General features: G+C 47.5%; 1 protein-coding gene across 1 annotated transcript in view; it reads left to right on the plus strand.

Annotated features, from left to right (window-relative positions):
- The first annotated feature begins 280 nt into the window (after positions 1-280).
- LOC144168308 (phospholipid-transporting ATPase ABCA3-like) overlaps positions 281-26,492 on the plus strand; it is a 55,033-nt gene continuing 28,821 nt past the window's right edge. Inside the window, exons 1-5 of the mRNA XM_077697318.1 lie at positions 281-335; positions 1,331-1,599; positions 11,847-12,104; positions 16,490-16,793; positions 18,578-18,826. Of these exons, the coding sequence (XP_077553444.1) occupies positions 281-335; positions 1,331-1,599; positions 11,847-12,104; positions 16,490-16,793; positions 18,578-18,826 (1,135 nt within the window). The remainder of the gene's footprint in view (positions 336-1,330; positions 1,600-11,846; positions 12,105-16,489; positions 16,794-18,577; positions 18,827-26,492) is intronic.

Below are 26,492 nucleotides of genomic sequence, written 5' to 3' on the forward strand. Positions count from 1 at the left end.
AAGTTCGACATGCCCGCCGCAATCTTGCCGACTCGTTTTTGTCTATAACTCGGTGTAATTCGCTTAACAGTACTAATCAACCTCCTCCTCAAGCTCGGCAAAGCTCAAAAACTTGTCCCCAATGTCAAAGTTGACATCTCCGGCTGCGGCAGCATTGGCGCCCAGGGGCGGCATTGCCGAGGAAGTGCCGGCAACTTTTCTTCTGGGCTAATCTGCAGGCTGCCGGCAAAATAGGACCCGCAAAAATGTGGCGGCAGCCGGCAAAGTAGCAACTGTGAAAATGTGCCGGCAGAACAATCACGTAGTCTGGGCCAGCCAGTGGGAAGGAACTGCCGGCAACTTTTCTCTCAGGCTAATCTGCCGGCTGCCGGCAGATTAACCCGACTCTGTTTCCCCTTAACCTAATGCATTCGGATAAACCGTAGTGCCGGTAAGTACGTAGGTTCTTCGCGTCTCCGTCAGCTATGGTTTAACGAGGTTTTACTACATTTATCATCGTTTCGCGCACTTCCGTGTCCTTGCGTTTGTTAGCCGACAATGGGCTTTACGGCGGGAAACCGCTACGGGACAAAGTTGCTTGTTTTCTTAAGATCGTGCAATCTTAAAGTTTACTATCTTCGACTCTCACGACCTCTGTCAGTGTTTCAATGGTTTTATCACACATGTTCCGCAATCGCCTTGACGTCCACTAAACAACATTTTTGTTACGGCGAGAGGCATTCTTGTAGAAATTCTGAGAGCGGCACTGAGGTGAGTCTGTTTGCCTGTTCCGTTGGATCACGAATTACCGTGTTGTTTGGAAGAACAAAAAAAAAATTAAGGAAGCTCACACTAACGCGTAAGACTTCAACGAAGCGGAGCTGTACACAGCCTCAGGACCATCACGACGGTTTAAGTCCACGATTGCAGCCGATTTGCTTCCTCGCTGCCGCAACGACCGTTACTCCGTTATTGTTTCTATAGGTGTTAACTGCTTTCACTATTTTGGTAGGGATAATCATTGGACATCACTTTGGCGGGGCGTATGCAATGACGCGCTTTTCTCGTTTCCAGCGAGTGTTGCCAGGATTACGGCGAAAGCTGCGGGTTTTTTCGCAAATTTTCAGTATTTCGCTTGACAAACGTGCGCTTGGGATACTGGGCTGTAGTCGCAAGGCACGGACATGCGAGCGCTAGGCATTTTCTTCATTTTGTTAACAGCCGGGCTGTCGGCGCGAGACCCGTGGTCACGTGCCCGCGCTCGGCCCTTTCTTTGTATTTTGAACTGCGGACGCGAAGAATGACGATTTGATAAAGAGCTTTGCTCTGAAAACGTTTTCGTTATTTTCAGAGGTGTCAAAGGAGCGAGTTCAAGGCCGTTCCTTCCTGTGGGCCCATCAGCTGCACGTGATCTTGTGGAAGAACGTGTACTTGCGGCGCCTGGTCCGCCACTACCCGTCAACCATTCTAGAGATTCTGCTCATGATCTTTCTGCTGTACGGCATCCAGGAAGAGTCGGTGGTTAGGGAGCCGCTCTTACGCCGACCTGACATGATCTACCAGCCGGTGCGACCACGGGAATTTTGGAACCAACAACCGGACATGTCCAGGATAGAGCAAGTATGGCTCGCAAGTTGCCCACGCATGACCACGATGGAAGCGGGGCAGGGAGATGCAGTGATGAAAGTGTGCATGGGTAGCAAAAGTAATTCGTAAATGCTTACACTGTCTAAAAGCTATGGCAGCTCTCGGAAGTATCTCGGGTTGGTCCGGTAGCCCAACAGGCGCCGCACCTCCTGCGGAGTCTGCAGTGCTTCCGGTAGTCAAACACCGCTGGGAGCCATGCCGCGCCTTCCATTGCCACTCCGCCAGCCCGCAGTACGCCTGAAGGCACTGAGGAGATGGACAGACGGGGGAGCCCGCAGCAGCTCTCATCCTCGCCCTTCCGCTGTCCCACCCGTGGCGCTCCCAACGCCCATGGCGGGGCCAGCTGCGACAAAGGGCATCCGAAAGGGTGCTAGGTCCGGGGGCCCCGGTCCCCTGGGCACCACTAGAACATCTGATAATGAGATGGATGTCGGAACCTTCCTGTCTGCGACGCAGCGAAAAGAATGGGTGCCTTCATCCAAATCTTTAGAGAAGCCGAAAAATTGCCCGCCAATCCGCTCTGTTAAGGTCGTTGGAAAGCGAAGCTGTAAACTACGCCCACAACGATTATCCATGCGACATCACTTGAATTCACACATGTGGCTCTACAAAGAGTGAAACCAGAGACGAGTGAAATTCATTTAACCACACCCTTTATTATTTCAAAGATATGTCCTTTGCTAAGGTTAAATCAACCCATGATTCTTGAAGGGTGGTTGGTTGAGTTGTATTGGTGAAGCACATGACTTCAAACTCTTTTTTTATAAAATTATAGGAAGCTCAAACCCGGTGTTAGACGATCTCACTTCTCCGTCTCTAGCGCCGCCGCCGTAGGCGACGAGATCAGCAGCAGAGACGGACAAGTGAGATGTCATTCGTTGATGCGAGCTTCCTTTAATTTTTTGAACCTAGCGCATGCGCAAGGCGCGCACACGGCCGCTACTTGTACTGTGGCCGAAGCGACAGCGGCGGGAGAGGTCGCGTGACGGCATCACATGGCGTTCAGCGAGAACGCAGGAGGTAAACCCGCAGATGTGCTCGGTGATGCATCATCTGTCTCCCCGTCTCCGCATGGGCTCGTAGCTGAATCGGTAAGAACACGGGATCGCTTCGTTTTTCTATTCGTTCCAGGCTCGATTCCTGGCTATACCATTTGTTTCTTTTATTTGTTCATGGGAGCTTCCTGTTGACACCAACGTGTGCGACGGAACCCTTGGGGGTAGAGGTAAAAAGCTTCGCGCTAAAAACCTCCTCCTAGAGTCCAAGCCCCGAAAGGCGATACATAACACACTCCAGTAGCTCTGAACACTTAATAAAGGGAAAAAATAACATTGTTCAGTGAAATTGTACAGGCCTTCTGAAAAATGATGACGATGTGTAGGAGATATTAAATTCTAATCAGCCGCAAAAATCTAGTGCCTACAAGAAACTCATCTGAATAGTAAACAGACGAACTTAATCAACAGTTACACGGTATTCAGAAAGGACAGCAATGGCTGCACCCACTGTTCCAATGGCGTGGCCATCATCACCCGAAAATCCCTAGCATTTCATAGAACCGCCTTAAACACTGTCCTTGAGGCTGTAGCAATTCGTACTATAATATAAACTACATCAATAATCGTATGCTCCCTATACATCCCTTCTGACTTCCATCTCTAAAGCTGTGATTTCGAGCGAGGGGAGGGTAGATCAGCTGCCCCAACCACTCATTGTGATATGCGGCGTGAATGCTTAAAATGCTCTTTGTTGCTCTTCCCGCACAGATGCTTAAGGTCGCCTGGTTGAAAAATTCTTAACATCATCGGGACCATGTTTTTTCAATTAGAAACAGCCTACGAACCAAAATATAGGACACAACACATACTCACATCTCGACTTTGCTATTGGATCTGCAGTGCCCTGTCCATCTCGAGTGGTGTGTGAACACGAACCCATATGACATACACAAGCAAGGGCTATAATAGTTCGCCTTTCCGTAGTAGGTTCAATGAAGCAAGAACGATCTGGAATACATGTACAGAAGCATCCAAACTACACCACATTCCTATAAAACATCCACACATAGAAGAAGCTACCCAACTAATCACGGCGCACCTCCTTGACGCCGCCGAAAAGTCCATTCCCCAGGCCTCCGGTGCTCCGCGCAACCCAAGAAAACCTTGGTGAAACGAGGACTGTAGGCGGGTGCAAGAGGCCCAGAGCAAGGCGCGGGGTGGGGTGTCCTTCGCCGGTACCCTAAGTTGGATAACTTAATTGTTTTCAGAAGGGCAAAGGCTTTTCGAAAGCGTGTGCACCGCGAGGCAAAACAGAAATTGGCGCTCCTTCATAAAATTCATCAATTCATACACAGACACACGCAAGGTATCACGAATACATAAACTCGAAGGACAACAGACACAGAGCATGCCCCTGGTTTGTACAACAGGGGACGCACTTGGAGACCAGGCTAACACCTCAGGGGGAAAAAAATTCCCCCACATTTTCCCGGAAGGGGAGCATGAGGAAGTGCGAATGCACGGGTGATGCTATGAGGGGGAGTTTGTTGAAATGTGGTGGCATTTGCCCGTTAGTTACATTAACACCCCCGCGTGATCACGTTCGGGCCGCGACAGCCTCGCCTTTAAACCCTCGCGCAGCGCGACGGCAGGCGAACGAAGCGGGAGAGAAGGCGAGAGCGCGCAATGGCAGGCGAGTGAAAGGGGAGAGGAGGCGAGAACGCGCAACGGCAGGCGAGCGAAGGGGGAGAGGGAGGCGAGAACGCGCAAATGGCAGGCGAGCGAAGGGGAGACGGAGGCGAGAGCGCGTGACGTCACGGCGAGCGGAAGGGGAGAGGAGGCGAGAGCGCGCGACGTCACGTCGCCTACTACGTCATGCCGCCGTTGCTACGCACGCTCTCCCCTCCGCTCCGCGCCGTTGCTAAGGGTGAGGAAGTGCGCGCGCGATAACACCTGCGGCTGAAGACGGACGGCGGCAGAAGCGTGACTCAGGGTAGCGTAAGAAGTGCATTCGCACTTAAAAAACAGCGCAGAGACGGGGACTAACGCACGAAAAGACAGTACAAGCGCTGACTAACAACTGGGGGTGCTTTATTGCGTTCTGCAATTTATACATGAGGAAAAAATGACGTCACAACCATAGGAAAGGAAAAAAAAACACGCTGAAATGATTTGCACTGTGAGCGAACAATGAGTTTTTCAGAACCTGACAAGCGCTATCTGTCGATATACGCTATTTCTTTTTGAAGAAGTGCGACTGAAGCCTGACTGACACATTTCTTTCTTCCTTTTTTCGCTATTGTGTAGGCTTCGAAAATCTCGCGTGTGCGTGATTCCGTGTAGTGCTTTAGAACCTTGGTTCTATCTAAAAATGGGACGCACCCACATGCCTTGCAATGCGAGACAAGGTGGCTCCCGCTGTCGACACGTAGAGCATACGCATGCTCGCGCAGGCGTTCATTGATGCATCTTCCCGTCTGTCCAACGTACACAGCTTCGCACTCTAGAGGAATCTCGTAGACCACGTTGGTGCGGCAGGGGACGAAGCGCGTAGCATGATTAGTGCTGCAGTCCGCCTTAGGTGGTGTCGTGTCATTCACGGCTTTGCACATTCTCCCTAGCTTGTTTGGTGCGGAAAACACTGTTCTTATTCCAGGCTTTTGTGCTATCTTCTTGAGCCCGTGCGACACTTTGTGCACATATGGGATGACGTTGATGCGCCCACGCCTCGTTTCCTGCGTTTGAGGTGCTTCCTTAGATGTCGTCGACTTCAACACACTCTCCGCAACAGTGAGCAGCAAAGTCCGCGGGTAGCCTGCGATGAGAAGCCTTTCGGCCTGCGCCTGCAGACTCTGGAACATTCTGTGGTGACAAGATCGAAGCACAGAATTTTTCAGGGCTGCCCGCACGATGCCTCGCTTAACGAGCTTCGTGTGGGCGGACGAGAACGGCAGAAAACCTTTCTGGCTTCTGGGGGCATACTCCCAGCATACATGGTGGCCACAGAAAGTCAGGCTCATGTCCAGGAAACGTATGGTTCCACGCTCAGGCACTTCCGTGGTGAGTGAAAATGGATTCAGCACTGTGGAAAAAACATCGAGTAGCTCACCCACTTGCTCCGCCTCTGCCCCACATTTCTTTTCGAAGACAACTAGGTAGTCGTCGACATAACGGAACGTCTTCACGACGCTCTTCCCTTCCAAGGCCATCTGAAGTTGTCGGTTCAACGATGCCAGCAGGAGGTCACTTACGACCGGCGCAAGGGACGACCCGATGCAGACACCTTCCTTCTGCAGGTAGAGGCTGCCACTGTATTCCACATACGTGGAGTCCAGATAGAAGTTCAGGGCTTCTAAGAATTTGCCAGTGCTGATTCCGCACTCACTTTGGAATCCTACATTGCCGAACTGGTCCACCGCATCGCTGACCGCCTTCAGTACTGAGCCACGTGGGAGATTGTAGTACAGGTCTTTGATGTCGATGGAAAACGCGTCCAGAGTTTTTGCTGACTGTGACTCGAGAAAGAAGTCAGACTTCGCAGGAGGATCGCACAAGGAACGGGTCGTCCACGCCGAGCCTTGCAAGGGGGGTCTGAAGAAAGCGGCAGAGGGCGCGCTGCCAGGAGCCTCTTTCTGTCACAATCGCCCGAAAAGGGCAACCTTCTTTGTGAGTCTTCGCTGAGAACACTTGAAGGGTGGCACCCTTACTCTTCTTGAGTATTGACGCTAACTTTGACAGTCCCCACCTCTCACACATCTCGATTGCTTCCTTTTTCTTCCGGTCAGGCTTTGCTCTAACGATTTCACGGAAGTTCCCCGATATGGCTAGGTCTGCTCTTGCCTTGTACTCAGACTCGCTGGCTACTGCGAATCCACCTTCCTTGTCTGAGAGGAGCAGCTTTGTGTTGGTCGCCCTCAATTCTCTCACCACGTTTCTTGTGCGGGAGGAACGGATTCCAGAGGGTGGCAGAACGTCCACACCTTCATGGATGCATCTTTCTTCATCCTCACACTTGCACAACACTTGCACAACACACTTGCACAACGCTTGCAACACGTGTACAGTTCTGCACACTACACGAACACCTTCATGAAACAGGAAAAATCCAATGAAAAGAAGTCCTCTTACCGCCTCTTACCACACTCCCTTTTCACTTCATGAGCCGAAGATGGCTCTCAGTTTCGTGTAAGCGTTCAGCTGAATGGGCAGACAACTTTACCTACACCTTGATGCAACAACACTTACGCGCAGACACTTGAAACACTTCTGCACCTGTAAAATAAAATATGGGGTTCGCGAAACCTTCCAATGTCTTGGAGTGTGGCCGTATCAGTGGCGTTCCTAAAGGAGGCGAAAGACTCTTCCTTGAGAAGATAAACCGGAGGCTCGTGTACGTTTTTGAACACTGGTCTTCTCAAGATCTGCCAGGCAGGCTTCACGGCGGGGCGAATCACCCATGATCAACTCGTTGGATAAGAATCATATATTAAACATGCCTTTATACACAAACAGTATTGCATGGCCGTATATTTTGATATCCAGAAAGCTTATGATACAGCATTGCGTTACGGCATTCTTGCAGACATAAAATCCTATGTTGTAACAGCAACATGTTGAACACTTGATAGTTGCTTATCCAATAAACATTTCGTGTAGGAGTCGGGTCCGTACAGTCAAAGGTTCACGTTCAGGAAAATGGCGTGCCTCAAGGCTAGGCTTTGAGCTGGCCGTTGTTTATTGTCAAGGTGAATTCGCTTCGGAAACAGTACTTCCATCAATCTCCTGTTTAGTGTATGTGGATGATGTACAAATCTTTTAAATCTTGCAACATCCCCTATGTGAACGTCAGGTCCAGCTCTGGTTAAACACTTTCTCGCTGGGCAGACGAGAATGGTTTGAACCTAATCCTTTCGGCTGTGGGGCGCTGCGGGCAGCAGTACGTAACGTCGAGGTAATGCTTTTGAACCCGGTGGGTGCTCCTGCTGCCCTCATAAACGCTGCGCACAGCTCATGCATATGACGTCGCCTTAGCGACGGGACGCGCAGGCTCCGGCATTGCAATGTACACACATGGTTGCTGGAATGCGCGCAACGCTATTGAATACAACCTATAACCACTGGGCACTAAGACGACTCTGCCGAGTTTCAATTGCTTGTCATAATTAGTTAATTCGCAGGCAAGTTGTAAACGTAACGGGATTGCTGTATTGGTGAATACAAGGCCTTCTACAGAGAGTATGGTCGCGGAAAAGGGCTGTAACTGTTATTTTACCGGAACTATCCGGAAGCAAATTCTATGACAACAATACCTTAGAGTGCTCTAACGTCACCCACATGAGCTTCGCTGGTCATCCTTTTTTCGCAGAGTAAAAGGGCGCTTCATTTTATTGTAACTTATCAGATTTTATTACTTTATCAATGACTTGTTAGCATGGAATATGGTGTACTTTTGATATTACGCAATCTTCGAGAGCTAACCGTTCCAGAATGAACGTCCTGACCGTTTTTGAATTCATGTAAAAGGAAACCTGAGGGCAATTTTGTAGTGGCGAACGACAGCGTATTAGACCCCGTTTGGAAAAGACGAGAGTGTGAAGGAGCTTGTTCAAAAGTTCAACAAGTTTGAAAGCTATTTCCTTTCACGCCTTGAAGGTAGTGCTTCAATATAGTAGAACACTTGTTTGGGCTAGTTTTATCCGGTCTCAACTACCATCCTCCTTCCTTTTCTTTTGTGGGCAGCCGCAGGAGGTGGTGTTTTTTCTTATTATCAGTTCAGTTATTAATAAGAAGTGCTGGCTGAATTGTTACGTACCAGCATTTTGGGTTTAGTGTGCGCAAGCTCAGCGAAAATAGATTGACGTTGCCTTAGCTACGCTAGGGATAGGCCATACACATGTAACACACTCACACCTACTAACTGGTTCTTCAAGGCCATTGTGTAGCCGGTGTGGAGGGGGCCTATCCGTAATACACATTCTCACACAATGCAAAGCACTAGACGCCACACGACATAAACACTTTCGAGAGCTATACTGATGCCACTTTCCACTGCATTCAGCATACTTTCTGGGAGATAACCCCATGTTTTCTCCTAAACGCACTTTTAAATTTTGACAGAGATTCACTCTTTACAACTCATCTCATATCATGTGTGATCACTAACGCGCCCTGTACACCAGCCATCTTCATTGCTTTAGGTCATTTCACGTATGTTCTTGTTAATAGATTTTAGTGACTCATATATAAACATTCTCACTAACTTCTCTTGGCGATCTTTACCCTTGTTGGCATTGCGCCAAGAAACCCTTAATTATCGTCATTATTCAATTTAAAGATGACGGAAGGAAGGAGGTGGCTATTCTAATACAGGATTCCACTGGGCTGCGTGGCTCTCTTAACCAGACATCTCTCGGAGGAAGGGTCGCCACGCGCAGGGTGACCTGCATGTGCTGCTTTGGTTTATGACTGGGTTTGGAGTTCGTGTGCAATGATATGCATATATCGTTTGGTACGCGTCCACCCTCTCCAGGCAGCGCAGGAGAAAAGGATAATATGGCTTGGTAACGGAAGTGTAGTTTAGCGACTGTGGGTAGTGTTTGCGTCTAGCTCCCTAAGGGTTCTCTAGTGAGACTTTTGTTCGGGGGTTGATACGTTCTTATGAGCAGCTTCAATATGCTTTATCACCTTTTGAAGCAATAGGTATGGGCGTAGATGATGCTAACAGGTGATTGGTGTGTGCACGCGCAAGCACACACAGACGCACTGCTGTTCACAGCTGCTGTTCCGAAGAAGGGATAAATGTCCCTTTCTCTTTCCCTGCCCATCCCGGAGACAGGGATAGTGATCCCTCTCCCCAACACGGCCAATGACGGGTTTTTATTTGTACTTTAAAGTGCACTCATTTGTAGCTCTTTTTATTGAGGACTGATGGTCTGGGCTCTGGCGACTTCTTTCTTACCACCTAAATTCACTATGACCTTGCCGTTACACTCTAAGAACTCGAGGAGTGCCGGGCACTCTGTCTAGGAGTAAAAACTTTTGTCCCATATTTCACTCCCTTTGGAAGCATTGGGCGACTCTTCCGAGGAGTAGCGCGTGGCGGCCGAACGAGAGGCGAAACACTCCCCGTGGGATTTACTTGCTGCTTTCGAAGCGGAGTAGTTGAACCCTGTGTGGGAATTGCAATGCCATCTCCAAGGCAGCGTTCCGTCACTCCCTTTAGGCGTAAATAAGCTCTATTGGCGGCGTTCCCGGATACTGCAGACAGGTACTACTAATCTCTCTTGGAAAGCATCTCGTTACGCCTCAAGAGCGTTCTGCTATTCCCCGGGAGGCAGCGTACTTTCGCTCCGCCTGCTACTAGACCCCCCCCCCCCCCCCTCTTCCCCACGATGGTACTATAGGCAGTTACATGCAAACAAAACAGGACAAGCTATTTTGAAACATGGAAAAGAAGAAAAAACAAGCTCAGACTTTATTTTTCAAAATACCACAACAATCGGTTCATTCTGCAATTTAACACAAAATGCAATTTATTGGGAATTAAAATATCACGGCATAAAAACGGTTCCTACTCCACATGCACACAGGAGACGTAGCGCCTATTCAGAATACATCCAAGAAAAATTCACAAATAAAAATGCAGCAAAGCAATTGAAAACACTGAAATACAAACATTAAAATATGACGATAAAAATGACATTAACATCCACAAATAAAAAGGTACTGGCATTAGCACGAAAAGCGTCAGTAGAAATGCAGCAGTAGGAGAATAGTTATCAGTATTAACATAAAACAAAATGGCCTTAGTACATCAGTGAGTGCTTCACATGGACTGGAAAAGCCAGCTCTTATTTAGCACACATAAAAAATATTTACAAATAAATTTTGCGAAAGAAAAATCTGGGACTAAAAAAATTCACCGTGGATTACTATTAACGCATTACAAGGTGCAATCAACACAAAGATACAAAGCCATTGACACGGCAACTTTGCAACAGATATATTTTGGTGGTACAATAGGAAACCGCAGGAAACATTCCCACTGGGTTTTTTAGGCGGGTGGTTCTCAAATGAGGATGCGCTAGTAAGATTTAAAAAGGCGCAACTTGGTATTAAGAACAAACACGTTCGAGCTGGCTGCTTCATTATGTTGGTGGCGGCCTTCAGAACAGTACCGACCAGGGCACCGTGCTTGAGCCAAAGTAGCGTCTACAGAAGCAAGAAGGTGCGCTTCGCCTTTGAAGCGTATTACACACTGAACGGCCAAAACACAGACAGCAGCAATAGGAACCCATCCACGATGGCCAAGGGTGTGCGGAGAAGTGTCTTGAATGCGACGGCCACTGCTGCTGACGCCTCGGGGATCTCCATCTCTCTCTCAAAAAAAAAATCTTCGGGCAAGTAGCGTCTTCCGTGGTTCCTACATAGACAGAAAGGGGGGGACAGCAAAGATAAGTTCTACAATGAAAAAAATATTAACGAGTTTGACAACGTTAAATAAAGTTTATTGGGTGATAGATTAGTTTTTGCGCCGAGAGCACGCACTGAACCCGTATTGGAATGCCACACTGCTTGGCGCAGTAACCAGTCTAGATGCGGATGTGGTGACCTTGGATGCCACCACGCTCATTGTACCACTTGGCCAATGTCATGTCAGACAGCGCGCACTACAGCTGTCTGCCTACGCACTGCGCCCCAAACCCATTAGTGCTTACGTGTCCGTAGCTTCAACTGTTTACCCCGCTATCGTTCCCGGTATAAAAACATTGCACAAAATTTAAGAAAACATACCTCTTTTTTAAGGTTATAATTCCTAAATAATTTGCATTGGATTTGGTCCTCAGCCGACTGCAACGTAGGGCCAATTATACGTTCACAAGACTAGCGTGGAAAAGTTGCTAATAGGTCATATAGCTACTGTTTTCTTCATTCTCGAGTACGCTTCGTTGCATGCACGCTGCAGATCGCAACATTTGATGAGAACCAATAGGCTCGTTATTGAACGATCAGAACGCTCGAACGCTCGAGCGACGGCGACAACCGACGCGAAAAAAGTAATGTAATGGGTACAACAAACAGTGTGGGCGACAGCGACAAACGAAAAAAAGTAATGCATTGCTGCCAATGCCCTTCGTCTCGTTGCTGCCGCTCGCTTGTGGGCTGCTTCTGTCCGGGAATAAACCCGCGACGGCGACGGCCCGTCGCCTGCCGCTGTCGCAGGTGGTGTTCTTCGCTCCTAACAACAGCTACGTGGCCCGACTCACCCACGAGGCGTTCGCTTATCTCGGCATCACCAACGTGATCGAGGTAACCACAGAAAAGAAGCTACGGGAAAAGGCTCGCGACGTGGAGATCCAAGGGATTCCCGCGCGAGTCCTTGTACTGCACTACACCAACATCCAGGAAGACGAGATGGGCAAGGGGATTGACGGACTGCACGTGTCCATCTTTGCGGGAGCGCTGCCCTTTGACATCCATGTAAGACAAACCTGCTCCACAGTCACGCCTGCTTCTAAAGTGCTCTTCATGACTTCGAGTGGGCTTGTAGGCTTGCATCGTGAACGAGACCGGGGTAGTATAGTGCCTGTTGCGACGTGGTGTGGAACTGTCCCTGAATTCATCGTTGCTTCCACGCAATAATTAGCAGGAGAGCTTTTAAATCGTGGGTGGTACCTAAGTTTCATGCGTGATTTATTACATAGCGTGAGGTTGAGGGCTACCAGGAAATGGGGACTTCTTAAAACAGTTGGACTTAAAATGATCACTGGCTGCGGTAGTATGGTGGTATTAGTATTAAAGCGGCCATGAAGACAAAAAAAAGTTTGCCTCATTTGAAAGACTGCCTCGTCGGAATAATACTCGCACCATATACATGGTGTCCCACCTATCATGCGCCGAGATTTAAAAAAAATGGGGGCAATGGATGTACTCGAAAAAAACTTTGTCCGTGATGTTTCCAGTAGAGTCGAGTAGCGGCCCGTATTTTTTCGGTAATGTGATTTAGTTAATTGTAATAAACTATCTAGTTTCAAAAGTACTGTCTTAATTATTAAAGTGTCAGTGAGGCACTTGTAGGTACATTAAATCCATGAGCGGCATGTAACTTCGGTAGTTTGATCGACGTAATAATTGCATGCTCAATTATGCTCAAACAGGCTGCCTCTGCGTTAGCCAGAATGAAGTAAAAAAAAGATATAAAGAAGAAATTGCGACCAAGTTTCTGCCTTATATCTACCACATGCGCCCCACGAAACAGAGTTTCTGAAGAAGTACACTAGAGAGGAAACTGCGCCTGGGAATCCATGTCGTCGTGGGGAGTTATGGGAAGACCCCCGCTTCTAGCTTGGCTTGGCATGACAATTAGATACTTCAGCGGTTTTCTGTATTTGCTTTCTTTACTATTCATTGACACGTCTACGAGGTAGCCGAAAGCTCCCTGTTCTGTGGTGGCCGTGAGCCGTGGTAACTGCGTGCTTGGTTCATTGATTAGATGGTAGGGTTTAACGCGCCGACGCAACGCTCGCATGACTCGCGCCGTAGTGGAGGGCTCCGGATTAATTTTAACCACCTGGGGATCTTCACCGAGCGCTGAAATCTCATACACACGGGCGTTTTTGCTTTTCGCCTCCGTCATAAAAGCAGCCGCCGTGGACGGGAATCGAACCCGCGTCCTCGTGCTCAGCAGCACAACGCCTTAGCCACTAAGCCACCGCGGTGGGTCTGCGTGCTTGGTGAAAGAGCAGGCAGTCCGTGATCGTACCTAAGGTTGGTCATGCCGGAGTCAAAGGAATGTATGGCTGAGCGGATAATAATCCGCCGCGAAAGTTGTAGCTGACGAAAAAAAAGAAACCAAATGTACTTCGATGAACACCAGATACGGCAGATACGGGCGCTTGCGGCCGTCAATATCTTATCTTCGATCACGGCTGTTTAACGCCACGTTTTCCTTTTTCTTCAAGTATGAACCATCTCACTCAGCAGCAAGTTTTCTTAAACTGTATCTGGCAATCGGTGCACCGATTCATAAAGAAGGCGACGTTTTCATAGGCACGCTCAAAAACATTTTTTTAAGCCAAGTTGAAGTTTATTCACCAAAAGTAAACGGTTACAAAAAAAGTTTACAGACAAGGGTCCCGAAATCAGCGACTGCACTGGGACCCTCGATGGTGAAGTACACGAAAAAGGTTACAGAAGCAGCAGTGGAAGCGAAATCAAGTACAATAAAACATTAGTGAAAGAAACAAATAAGCAAAAACATGCAGGGCATGGTTTTCATATAAAGTTTACTAAAATATTAGGCTATGTACGTAAAAGAGGCATTCAAAAAGCAAATTATCGTTATAGACTATTAAATACTAATGGTTTAGAAACGAACAGAAAAAACTACTGCGCAAGCAAATGACGAAAGTTAAACCAGCAAAACCAAGAAATCAGGATACATATCAGGTTAGAAGAAGATTTTTCACAGATTTTTAAAAGCTGTGATAGAATGTTATGGCTTAATATGAACTGGTAGGCGGTTACGCAGATTAATGGCGGCAAAAAGATGTTTGATGGCCATAATTAGTTTTTACCTTAGGTAACAACAAGTTGGTATTCAAGGCAAATATAGTATTGTTATGATTCATTAAAGTACCCACGTCAAGAAATTCGAAACATAATTGGTTGTTGAGTAATTTCCGAGGTCGTCAAAGAAGTTACTTGAAATATTGGTAAAATTAATAAAATGAGAGTCTCTCCTAAATGGGTTTTCTTAAAATATTAACCTTGTTCGTAACTACAACCTTGGCCTGCAGAATAATAGGCACAACCGTTCCGGCAAAAACACGCATTACTTCCTTTTTTCTTAGCTTGAAAGCAGCCTGCTTTATTTTACACTTATATAATGCCACACCAATATTTGCGTTTCTGTGGCACTGTGTTCTAATATACGGCAACTAAAACGTTTCAATCCAAGCCAAAGATGAAAGTAAGGCGAAGCGCATGACATACTGGCAGTGCATGACGACACAGATGGCCTTGATGTGAGCCGCATAAACGCTAGCGCCAGATTCCCCTCTAGTGTATATAGTAAGAAACTCTATGCCACGAAACTCGCCGTGGCTGCTCCTATCCTGCCATTATCAAGGTGATGCTCTGTTTCCCCGTGCGTTGGACAGGCAAAGCAATTGTTTTCAACCGGCGTATTTGTGGTGCTGGATTATAAAGCGGGTGGGAGTTCCGTCAGGTTGTATTTTTCATATTTCGCGGGGTTTCTTTATCAGTCGGAATAAATGGGTACGCAATAATTGTGCTGCTGAAAATACCGCAGTTAGATGCCTCTCCTGGGTACCTACAAGTGCCTCGCTGACACTTCGTTGATTGGGACAGCGCTTGTCGAGTTAGATAGATAATCATAATTAATTAATTAATTAAACCTTATTAACAAAAATTAACGCATTGCTCTTTTTTGAAGTCTTAGTGCATAATAGCTGAGAAACCCTGTGTAACGCAACTTCACTGAATTGAGGTACGTAGTGAGGACAACAGACACTAAGTACGCGACTCACCTGCGACTTTCCCGCCCTAAAGTTATGACGTATTACGGTCCACTTTTCATAATGGCTGAGATTTACAGAATAAAAAGCGAATTAAGCGTGGAATGTAAGCTTGCAATACCAACCACATGCTGGTAAAATTGAGTGCACATACTCCGCACGTAACCTACACGGACTGCGTACCCAACTGTTGGTGGCCGACGCTACGAATCACCGTTATCCCGCATAGTTTTTGGACACGCTGGGTATATCCGATACGAGAACAGCCAATTACGTGAGCCGGCTAGTCGCACCGATTCTTTCACGAAACGATAGCTACGAACCGTAACAAACAGTATACTGCAAGTAAATTTTCGATAAGCAATTAAGTCAACATGAAGTGGTGGCCTGCAGCGCTAAAGCACTTAGAACAGCGTTTAGATCGCTCAGGCACTCTTAAACCGTGGCCTTTGGCGAAGCGGCCTTGCTGGGGCCACCTAGGAAGGCGAACGATAACCAAGCGTGCTCGGCAATTCTTTATGCGGTTCCTGTTGGATTTTAGCGTTTGGATGCTGCGTGGAGTTAGCGGACTGGCTCTTGCTTTTAGGGACGTCGAATACGTCATTGCTGACGTCACTAAACATGAGGCTTGGAAGGAGAACTGAAATTTTTCCATAATGAGTAAATTTCCTAGCGAATAAAGCTGCTTGCTGCGGGAAAAGCGCTGACGGTATGATGTAGCTCCAAACTTTTTGGATAGAAAAAAATAAAGCATGGATGTTTTAAAGGCCGCATTTAGAGTTCTGGCATATATTACTTCATTCCTGTAGCGTTGCATGAGTAGTGCACAACGAGACTGTCACCTTTTCGGAGAGCGTTTCGGCACGACAACAATTTCTGCCACAACTTCATGCTCACGGGAAAATTCATTCGTATTTCTGAAAATACCATGGGCTTTTTTTAACGATTTAGACCTGTTGCACCTAGAAACAATTCAAGCATTTACGTTGGTGTGTTCCCTGAAGCCAATTGGGCTATACAACTAGCGGTTATAATTCTCGATGCCTTGGTGAAACAACTAAATTAGACGCTGCCAGAAATTTCTTCAGGGCAATTTAATGCGTCCTGAACCTGACTCCGACAGCTATATTTGTTGTTTTGCCCGAGTGTCCAAGCCGGCGCGACTGAACTTGCGGCCGCGGATGTTGCCTCGACGCCACTACTGGTTCGTTTTTAGGCATACAAAATACGAGCGCATGGTGCCGAGAAAGCTTGGTTGCAGTTTAGTGTGCAAGAATAGGTGCAGGACCTTGACCCATGGTGTGTCTTGCTGTTTGTGTGCAACAGTTGCACTACCCACGGCGACTCGTCGCTCAGCCCGAAGGTCCCGCGACCCAGGAGCGATTTCCGGAGATGAACACTCTGCTTCCTGTGGTGGCAGCTCTGCAGCAGCGACACCTGCAGATGCAGGCGGCGGTCTTCAACTACAGCCACCCGATTTCTCCCGTGACGCTTCAGCGCTTTCCCTACCCGTCGCACATCGAATACAAGGACACCAAGAACAACGCCCTGGTACTCACCCGGTTTTGTATCGGTATGCTCATACCCTTCTCGGTGCTCGTCTACACGATTACCGACGAAAAGTCCACAGGTGAGTGTGTTAGACGCGTCACGAAGCGCACAGGTCGCCAATTGTGTCCTGTGTTGTCCGACAGTTCAAAGTAAATGAAGCACAAGCGCAGATCCAATTCCCAATTTTCTCCAGTGTAGATCGCCGCGCCGTAGTGGCCGATAGGCGATGAATGCGTCGCACAGCCGCAGTGAGAAGAACACCGAGCTGACAGCGCGTCGCCGCCATACAGCGACAGGAAATGGCACTTCTGTTGGACTCTTAATTCCAGTTCTTGCAAAAGAACTGCTAATGCGGGCAGCGACTTGCATCGCCAGTACCAATAGTTAATTGGACTGCTTATTCTTCACATCGTTTCGAAGCTCCAAACGGCAAAACATGTCCACTGAGGTTACTCGAAACGACCGCGCGCATTGCGCGCAAAGCAAAAGCAACCCTTAAATACCTGCAGAAAATCCTCGAGTACGCTGCGGTCGGGCCTTGCTCCTGTGTTAGAACTTAACGAATATATAGTTAACGAATGTTAACTAATAAATGGTTCATAACGCATTTACCACCTCCTTCCCCTCTGCTAATTCGCGATATGCCGCTTTTTAGGTCTGAATAAACACAGGCATCCCGCTCTCGTTTTGATGTCTACGCACGCGATACACCGGTATCCTCTCCTGCAGGCTTGTGCAATGATTAACCATAAAACCGCCGCTAAGACCAATATGTGACCCAGACGTTTTGTGCGGTCTAAGTCCATTTTTTTGTTGATTGTATAGATCTGCTAATGGCCTCCTCTAACCTACTATTTGCCGCTGCCCCATGAAAAGAAAAGCAGAGACATGTTAATATCAGCGTCTGTTGCGTTCGCGTGTATTCCGTAAATTGCCCCGTTGGCACTATGCGTCTTTGCACAAACGCGCAACTTGTGTCGGACACCAGACTGCCAATTTGTTTTTCCGCGTACGATTTGCCCGTCCCCAACAACTTAGCATGGATGGTGTGAAGATGTTACCCACATAAGGAACATACTCGGGTGGAAGACACTCTGGTTCAAATTAAGCGAATAAAATGGGCATGACCGGGCCACGCCCTGCGGCTGAAGGACAATAGGTGAACCATTCGTTTAACGGAGTGGCTGCCAGCAAACCGTAAACGCATTAGGGGTCGGTCGTGTACTAACTAGGTGGAGGGATGAACTACCAAAATTAGGGGGAAGGGGATGACTCAGCGAGCACTCGATAGACGTGGCTGGAAGTTTTTGGAAGAGATATTCGTCCTGCAATGTAAACGACCAGACTGATGATGATGCCAATGAATGATACGAAGGATTAATTACAGTTGCGGATATATAATTCCCAAAATATGTGGGAATTACAGTTGGAGCTTTCTTCTCGTGTGGTTTTTACTCACAGCATTGCTACATAACACATCATGAACAGCTGGTGCCGCGCGCAGCGTCATCGGCGGAATGTTTACATTGAAGTTCGTCTGGCTATCTGCTCAATTTCTCGCTAAAATTTAAAATTAACGTTTAATCTACAAACGGTTCGGGCCGTAACAGTAGAAACGTGGGTAATTGTTCCTGTCACAAGCCAGCTGCGCAGTGCTTTAAGACGGCATAGAAGTGAACCCACACGCACAGCAGTTCTAGACTGCAACAGTGCGAAATAAAAATAATCTTGAAATTAGCAGTGTCGTGGTCCGGAAGATGTTGCTCTTGACTTCGCAGCAACCGCTACGCCATGCGGTGGTTGATCTACTGCGGGCATATGATTCCGCCTTGAGTGACCAACAGCTGTCTTGGCTCACCGCAGGAATGAGGGAGATGCTCAGACTGATCGGCGTCAACGACTGGGTCCTCTGGATCGGCCACCACCTGAGCGCCTTATTCATGCACACCATCATATCAACGCTGATGCTGCTCTTCATGATGGTCAAGAGGAACCAAGAAGGCAAACCCTTCATCTACTACAGCGACCCGCTCTTGCTGTTTTGGATCCTCATGCACTTCTGCCACTCGTGCCTGCTGCACGCCATGCTGCTCTCTGTATTATTCGCAAGCCGTGAGTAGCCACCCCAATTGAAATGTAGTTTTCACGTTCTTTCCGAGGCGAGCAATAATTTGCGACCACCAGTACGCGTGGTAGTTGTGTAGTTTTAAGGGATCAACGACCTTATTCTGATGCGCTATTTTGCACCGTTGGGCCGCGTGGGTTTGAACGAGTACTCTACAGAAATCTTCCAACCTAACTCTCCTCTGTAGTGGTCGCGCTTCATCGCATTTCTTTTATGAATACGCTCATGTTAACGAATAGTTGGCTGTTCGATATTTTAATCGTTCTCTCTGACATACCCATGTCTACACTGCACTCCATTGCAGCCTTCCTTTACCTGCCCTTGGCCCTCCTCTCCTTCATTAAGAAAACTGTCGGTGCGACAATAATTCGTGAATGTGCGAAAATATACTGTTTCGTCTGTCCATATGTACTATTATGAGCAATATGAAAGGAAGCACAGGAACGCGTGGCAAACAGCCTCGAAACAGACTCGAAGAGATAAGCGGATGGTGCTGTGAAAAACAGAGGGAAAGGAGGGCGCTCTTCCACTAACTGTTGGCACTCCCACCGCGCTGGCATTTATACAGAGACATCTTACGTCATTTCGACAATAATATGGTATCGTGCAACAGCCGATAAGACGCACAGCGGGAATGGGAACAGTTAGAACAGCGTCCCCCCTTCCTCTTTGTTTTCGCCGGCAGCCGCTGCGTATCAGTCATAGCGGGGTCTGAGGGTGTTCTCAACTCGTTCCTGTGTTCTCTTTCATATTGCTCATTTTTACATTTTTACATTTTTTACATACCTTACATTTTTCATGTGTGTGGGTTAACGCTTTCTCTAGGAATGATTGGGTCACTTACAAGGAGGTTTACATGATGGCCTATAACTACAACGTTTACTTATTGAGTGTCATATTGTGCTCGGCGAATAAACCTGTGTAGTTGGAGGGAGATGTGCAAAATCTTAAAATAGATGATTTGTTACATTTTTCTCCCCAAGCACAAAAACTTAACCGAAACACTAATGACTAGCTAACAAGCCCTCGACAACTGGGCCGGTAGTGGTTCTAGTATTAAAAGTTTTGTCCGCCTATCTGTTCCCTACACAGAAACTGTCGCTCAAAATGCTATGGCGCATAGCGCGTCACACAGCACGCACGTACTGTTGTATGCAACAAAAGAAAGCAACGGACGACACCAATGGTACGAAAATGGCCGCCGCTGTAAAGAGGAAATGAATTGGCTTCTAGTGGGATTTGAAACCAGGTCATCAGCCAAGTTCTCTAACAATACGTACAGTGCTAACCCGGCATGAAGCCGGCATGAAAAAAGAAAAAAATCCTGCAGAAATTCAGAGAATTATCTACTAATGCGTAGTATGCTTATGCCGCTTGCCTTGAGTGTGAGTTTTTACAGCCAAATTTTTGTGTTTTTGTAACTCCTGTCGGACCAATTATCTCCAATTACGCTATTACAACGATCAGAAGTTCCCGGCCGAGGCAGCTGCTTTTCTGATGGGGGCGAAAAGCAAAAACGCCCGCGTGAACGAGATTTCGGCGCACGTTATAAAGATCCCCAGGTGGTCAAAATTAATCCGGAGCCCTCCACTACGGTGCGCCTTATCGCCTGCGTTGCGTCGGCGCGTTAAACCCTACAATCAATCAATCAATCAATCAATCAATCAATCAATCAATCAATCAATGGATTTTATCTCCTGGTCCCATGTATGTGCCAAATGTGGCCATACATGTGGCCATAAATGTGGCCATACAAACATGTGCCAAATGTGCCCAGCATGATCATCTCTCCGACAACTGCACTGCAACCAACCTTACCTGCCCGAATTGCCAGGGTCCACATGCAGCATACTCTCGCGCGTGTGAAAAGTTTCAACTAGAGAAGAAAATCATTAACATAAAGGTAACAGAAAACATCGACTTCCCCGAGACGCGAAAGAGGTTCGCCTCTTTTCCTCTGGCGAGGTACGCCGACGTAGCTCGCGGGGGGGCGGAGCGGCGTCTGGTTTCGGCGGGGACCCAGTACCGCGAGTCGGACTTGGTCCCGCCCCCGCCTCCACCCCCCCCCATCTCCCCTGGGTTGCCTCTGGCAGCCCAGCTCGCCTCCGCACCGCTCGCTGAGCCAGCAGCGGTTGTGGTGGCAACCTCTTCCGTCGGGACCGGTGCCGCTCCCCTCCCTGCTTCCCAATCGTCCAGTGCGTTGGAGGGTGCCATGGACACCACGGGCCCCGGACCGGCTTCCACCACCACCGCACCGCCCGTGCCACTTCTGGTGCCCCCGACACCAGCGGCGGTGGCGGCTCAAACGAAGGGCCCCCGAAGGGGGGCCAAGTCCGGGGGGCCCGGTTCCACGGGCACACCCAGGACATCGGATGACGAGATGGACGTGGTGCCGTTCTTGCCTGCAACGCAGCGCAAGGAGCGGCCTCCGTCGTCCAAGCCTACAGATGGGCCGCCCAAAAAGCCCAATCCAAGAGTCACAGCCCCGAAAGACAACACATAAACATACACACTCCAGTAGCTCTCACACTAAATAATGGGAAGAGAAAATATTGTTCCATGGAACTGCAGAGGCCTTATGAATAATCTTGACGACGTGTATGAGATTCTGCATACCAATCAGCCAAGTGTAATGTGTGTTCAGGAAACACATTTGAATTCTAAACACACAAATGTCTTGAATAGTTACGTGGTATACAGGAAAGACAGGGATGGCTGCACACACTCTTCTGGCGGTGTGGCCATAATCGTCCGGAAATCCTTATCATGCCACCTTGTCACTTTAAACACTATCCTTGAGGCTGTAGCAATACGCTTAATATTTAATAGGTTGATAACGGTATGCTCCATATACATTCCTCCTGATGTTACACTTTTGAGCTCTGACTTCGAGGCGCTGGTTGACCAGCTGCCCGAACCGTACATTCTAACAGGCGACCTTAATGCTCACAATTCTCTTTGGGGCTCTTCTCGTACCAATGCCCGGGGTCGCCTGATAGAGAGGTTTCTTACATCCTCTGGAGCATGCCTTTTCAACAATAAACAGCCTACATACCATAACATAGGTCACAACACATACTCGTGTCTTGACTTGGCTATTGGCTCCGCAGTTCTCTTTCCTCTTCTCGAGTGGGGTGTGGGAACTGACCCATATGGCAGTGACCACTTCCCCACCTCACTTACATATATAGGTAACGGCCCAAGCAGTTCATCTTCCCATAATAGGTTCAATGAAGCACGAGCTAACTGGAATACATTTACAGAGACATCCAAACTACACCACACATCCATAGGACACCTACACGTTGAAGAAGCTACCCAACTCCTCACGGCGCACATCCTCGACGCCGCCGAAAAGTCCATTCCCCACGCCTCTGGTGCCCCGCGCAACCAGCCGAGGCCGTGGTGGAATGAGGACTGTAGGCGGGCGCGAAAGGCCCAGAACAAGGCGTGGGGTATCCTGCGCCGGTACCCCACGTCGGGAAACCTTTTGTTGTTCAAAAGGGCTAAGACGATGGGGAAACGTGTGCGCCGTGAGGCAAAACGAGAGAGTTGGCGCTCATTCGTAACATCCATAAACTCTTACACTGACTCTCGTAAAGTCTGGACACGAATACGCAAACTAAAAGGACAACAGACACACAGCCTGCCCCTGGTTAGTACAACAGGGGACAAACTGGAAGACCAGGCTAACACACTCGCACAACACTTCCAACACGTCTCCAGTTCAGCACACTACACTAGCACTTTCATGAAACACAAACAATTGGCTGAAAAGAAGTCTTTACGTGATAATGATAAGTCAACCTCCTCTTATAACTCGGAGTTTTCACTTTATGAGCTGAGGACCGCTCTGAGCACTTGTAAACCCTCAGCTCCAGGCCCAGACAACATCACATATACAATGATACAGCACCTACAGTCAGACACTCTTCTAACACTCCTCCACCTATATAACAAGATTTGGCTTTCGGGGCACATTCCTCGCTCTTGGAGGGAGGCCATAGTAGTGGCTTTCCTAAAAGAAGGGAAGGACTCTTCCTCTCCTTCCAGTTACCGGCCCATTGCTTTGACAAGCTGCCTGTGCAAGCTCCTCGAGAATATGATAAATCGTAGGCTCGTGTACTTTTAAGTGCGAAGGCACTTCTTAAGCGACCCTGAACCTGCGTCCACCGGCGATGTCCGCATAGCATACCCACGTGGGGGATTGGCCAGGAACCTCCTCGTCTTCCTTGGCAACGGGGGAGATGGGCGCGCGCTGCCTGGCCGCTGACATGGCACATACCCACGTGGGGGATTGGCCAGGAATCGGGCGTGAGAAGGGCTAATGCACCCGCTTAAAGGAGTACTGACACGAAATTTCAAAGCTGAGATCCGCTGTAGCAATCAAGTACAACGACAACACAAATAGGTGTCTGTGAATAAATGCATCTTTCTTTCTTTGTAGTTGTGTGTGTGTGTGTGATCTCTCTTTCGCGAACATTACCGAACCGTGCAAATTCAACTCGTGCATTCGCACTTTCACATTCTTCCCCTCGGGGAAATGCGGGGAATTTTCTTGAGTACAATGGTCTTCTCGAGAGCTGCCAGGCAGGCTTCCGGGCAGGGCGATCCACAAACGATCAATTAGTTGCACTGGAAACTTACATTAAGGATGCCTTTATACACAGACAGTACTGCATGACCGTATTTTTTGATATCGAGAAAGCTTATGATACGGCATGGCGTTATGGCATTCTTGCAGACCTAAAATCCTATGGTGTGACAGGTAACATGCTGAATACTCTTTCAAGTTACCTTTCTGAACGAACATTTCGTGTCAGGGTCGGTTCGGCACTTTCAAACGTTCACGTGCAGGAGAATGGTGTGCCTCAAGGTGGCGTATTGAACTGCACCTTGTTTATAGTTAAGATAAACTCTCTCCGAAAGGCACTGACGCCAACCATATCCTGCTTGATGTATGTTGATGACGTTCAGATATCTTTCAAATCATGTAACATATCCATTTGTGAACGTCAGGTCCAGCTTGGGGTAAATAAACTTTCTCGCTGGGCAGATGAAAATGGATTGAATCTTAATCCTTCTAAAAGTACCTGCATTGTATTCTCAAAAAGGCGGGGCATCCTGCCCGATCCCGACGTAAAACTCTTGGTGACTCGATTCCAGTAAAAAGAGAACACAAGTTTTTGGGTGTGGTGTTTGACGAGAAACTCTCATTCATACCCCACATAAAACGACTCAAACAAAAATGCCCAAAAACAATGAATATTCTAAAAGTCCTGTCTCACCAATCGTACGGTGCAGACAAACAACTCCTGCTTCGACTTTATGCCGCGTTGGTAGGGTCACGGTTGGACTACGGAAGCGTTGTGTATGGGTCAGCCACAAAAACAGCACTGAAAATGCTAGACCCAGTGCTTCACTTGGGGCTTCGCCTGTCTTGTGGGGCGTTCCGTACCAGTCCTGTCCACAGTCTTTATGCAGAGTGCGACAAATGGTGCTTAGCGTACCAGCGAACTTATGTTGACCTCCTATATGCCTCCATAATCTCATCAATGAATAACCATCCCTTTAAACCGGTTTTTAATGATACGTCCACAACCAAACTCTTTTTAAACCGCCCATCCATTCCTCTTCCTTTCTCGCAGAGAGTGAGGGACGAGGTGACTATTCATGACGTCTCCCTCTTAGACACATTCAAATCATCTCACACTGACCTTGTAGCACCATTGCATCTTCGTCCTGTGGCATGTGAATTGTCTTTCGTACAATACAATAAGAACAGGACACCAAGAAGTGGGATTTCGCAGCATTTCATGCATCTGCAGAATAAATACAGGGCTGCAGAGTTTTTCAGCGATGCATCTAAAACGTTCACTGCAGTGTCTTGTGCTGCGCATAGTCCCAATTTCGAAGCATGTAGAACAATGAATGTTAATACAAGTATTTTTACGGCAGAAGCATATGGCCTATTTGTGGTTGTAAGTCACATAGTTGAACATCATATTCCTACATCCGTCATTTATACAGACTCGCTGAGCGTCGTCCGTGCATTATCATCCGGAAAGTCATCGAAAAACCATGTAATTAATCTTGTCTTCAAAACAATTATGGTAGCTTACTCCTCAAACCTTGGGATGACTGTGTGTTGGGTGCCAGGCCACTCTGGCATTGGCGGTAATGAAGTGGCGGATGAACTGGCCGCCAATGCTGCACTCCGAAACACAGTAGACATGGCAACACTACGTTACACAGACCTCAAGCCACACATTATACAACAACTCCGTAAAACTTGGCAAGCAGACTGGAGCGAATAGACAGACAACAAACTACACCTAATAAAACCACACTTGGGACAATACACTACTGGCTCACACAACAGGCACATTGAAGTTACCTTAGCTAGGTTACGGATAGGCCATACGCATGTAACGCACTCGCACCTGCTCACGAGATCTCCAAGACCCCTGTGTAGCAGGTGTGGGGAGGGCCTATCCGTAGTCCACATACTCGTACAATGCAAGGCACTTGACACAACACGACACAAACACTTCAGAGAACTCTACAGACAACATATACCCCTACACCCATCGTTGTTTCTGGGTGACGATGCCATGGTTTCCGTGAAACGCGTGTTTAAGTATTTGTCAGATGTTAAGTTTTTAAACCTCATCTCCTATCATGCATAATCAAATCTGGCCCTATACACCAGCCATCACCATTATCTTTATCGATACCTACCTTTTGTGGGAATCACTTCTTTTCATTAAATAACTTCTCTGGCGCTCTTTGCCCTCGTCGGCCTTGCGCCAATAAACACCATCATCATCAAAATCTGCAATATTGTGGAAATGCAGGGCGTTAAGCGGTTTGTGATTTTCCGCAATTGCTTAATATTTTTTTTCTCTTTTGACTTTTCAAGATTTTGTTCGACGAAGTATCTCCATCTGCGCTGTTATAACGATTGCATTTGAAACTTTCGCGAAATCTGCATTATTGTGGACATGCAGAGCGTTACACGGTTCGCCATTTTTCGTATTTTTTATATAATGCGTACTATTATTTGCCGAATAACCCCACAGCCAGGACAGTGTAACGCCGTGCATTTCCGCAAAAAAAAAAAAAGCAAATATCTTGGAAGTTCCACCTGTAGTCGCTAAAATAGCGTAAATGGAGATAACTGGTCGCACGAAATCTTGAAAAACTAAAAAATAAAAAAATTACGGAAAATAGCGAAACGTGCAACACCCTGCGTTTCCACAATAATGCAGATTTCGTGAAACTTCCAAATGTAATCGTTATAATAGCGTAATTGGAGATAATTGGTCGCAGAAAATTTTGAACAAGTACAAAAACAAAAAACATATAACAACAATCACGGGAAATGGCAAAGCGTATAAGGCATGACATTTCAGAAATAATGCAGATTTCGCGAATGTTCCACTTGGAATCGTTGTAATTGCGTAAATGGAGATAATTGGTCGGACTGGGGTTAGAAAACAAATAAATTTGACTAAAAACTCACACTCAAGACAAGCGGCATCAGAATGCCAGGCATTAGTAGATAATTCTCTGAATTTCAGCAGAATGATTTTTTTATTAGTGTTTCAAAGTTTGAATCGACCAATTATCTGATTTACGCTATTATAACGA

This window comes from Haemaphysalis longicornis, unplaced genomic scaffold (genome assembly GCF_048455015.1).
Source record: "Haemaphysalis longicornis isolate Haplotype H1 unplaced genomic scaffold, Haemaphysalis longicornis Haplotype H1 scaffold_2, whole genome shotgun sequence".
Classification (NCBI taxonomy): Eukaryota; Metazoa; Arthropoda; class Arachnida; order Ixodida; family Ixodidae; genus Haemaphysalis; species Haemaphysalis longicornis.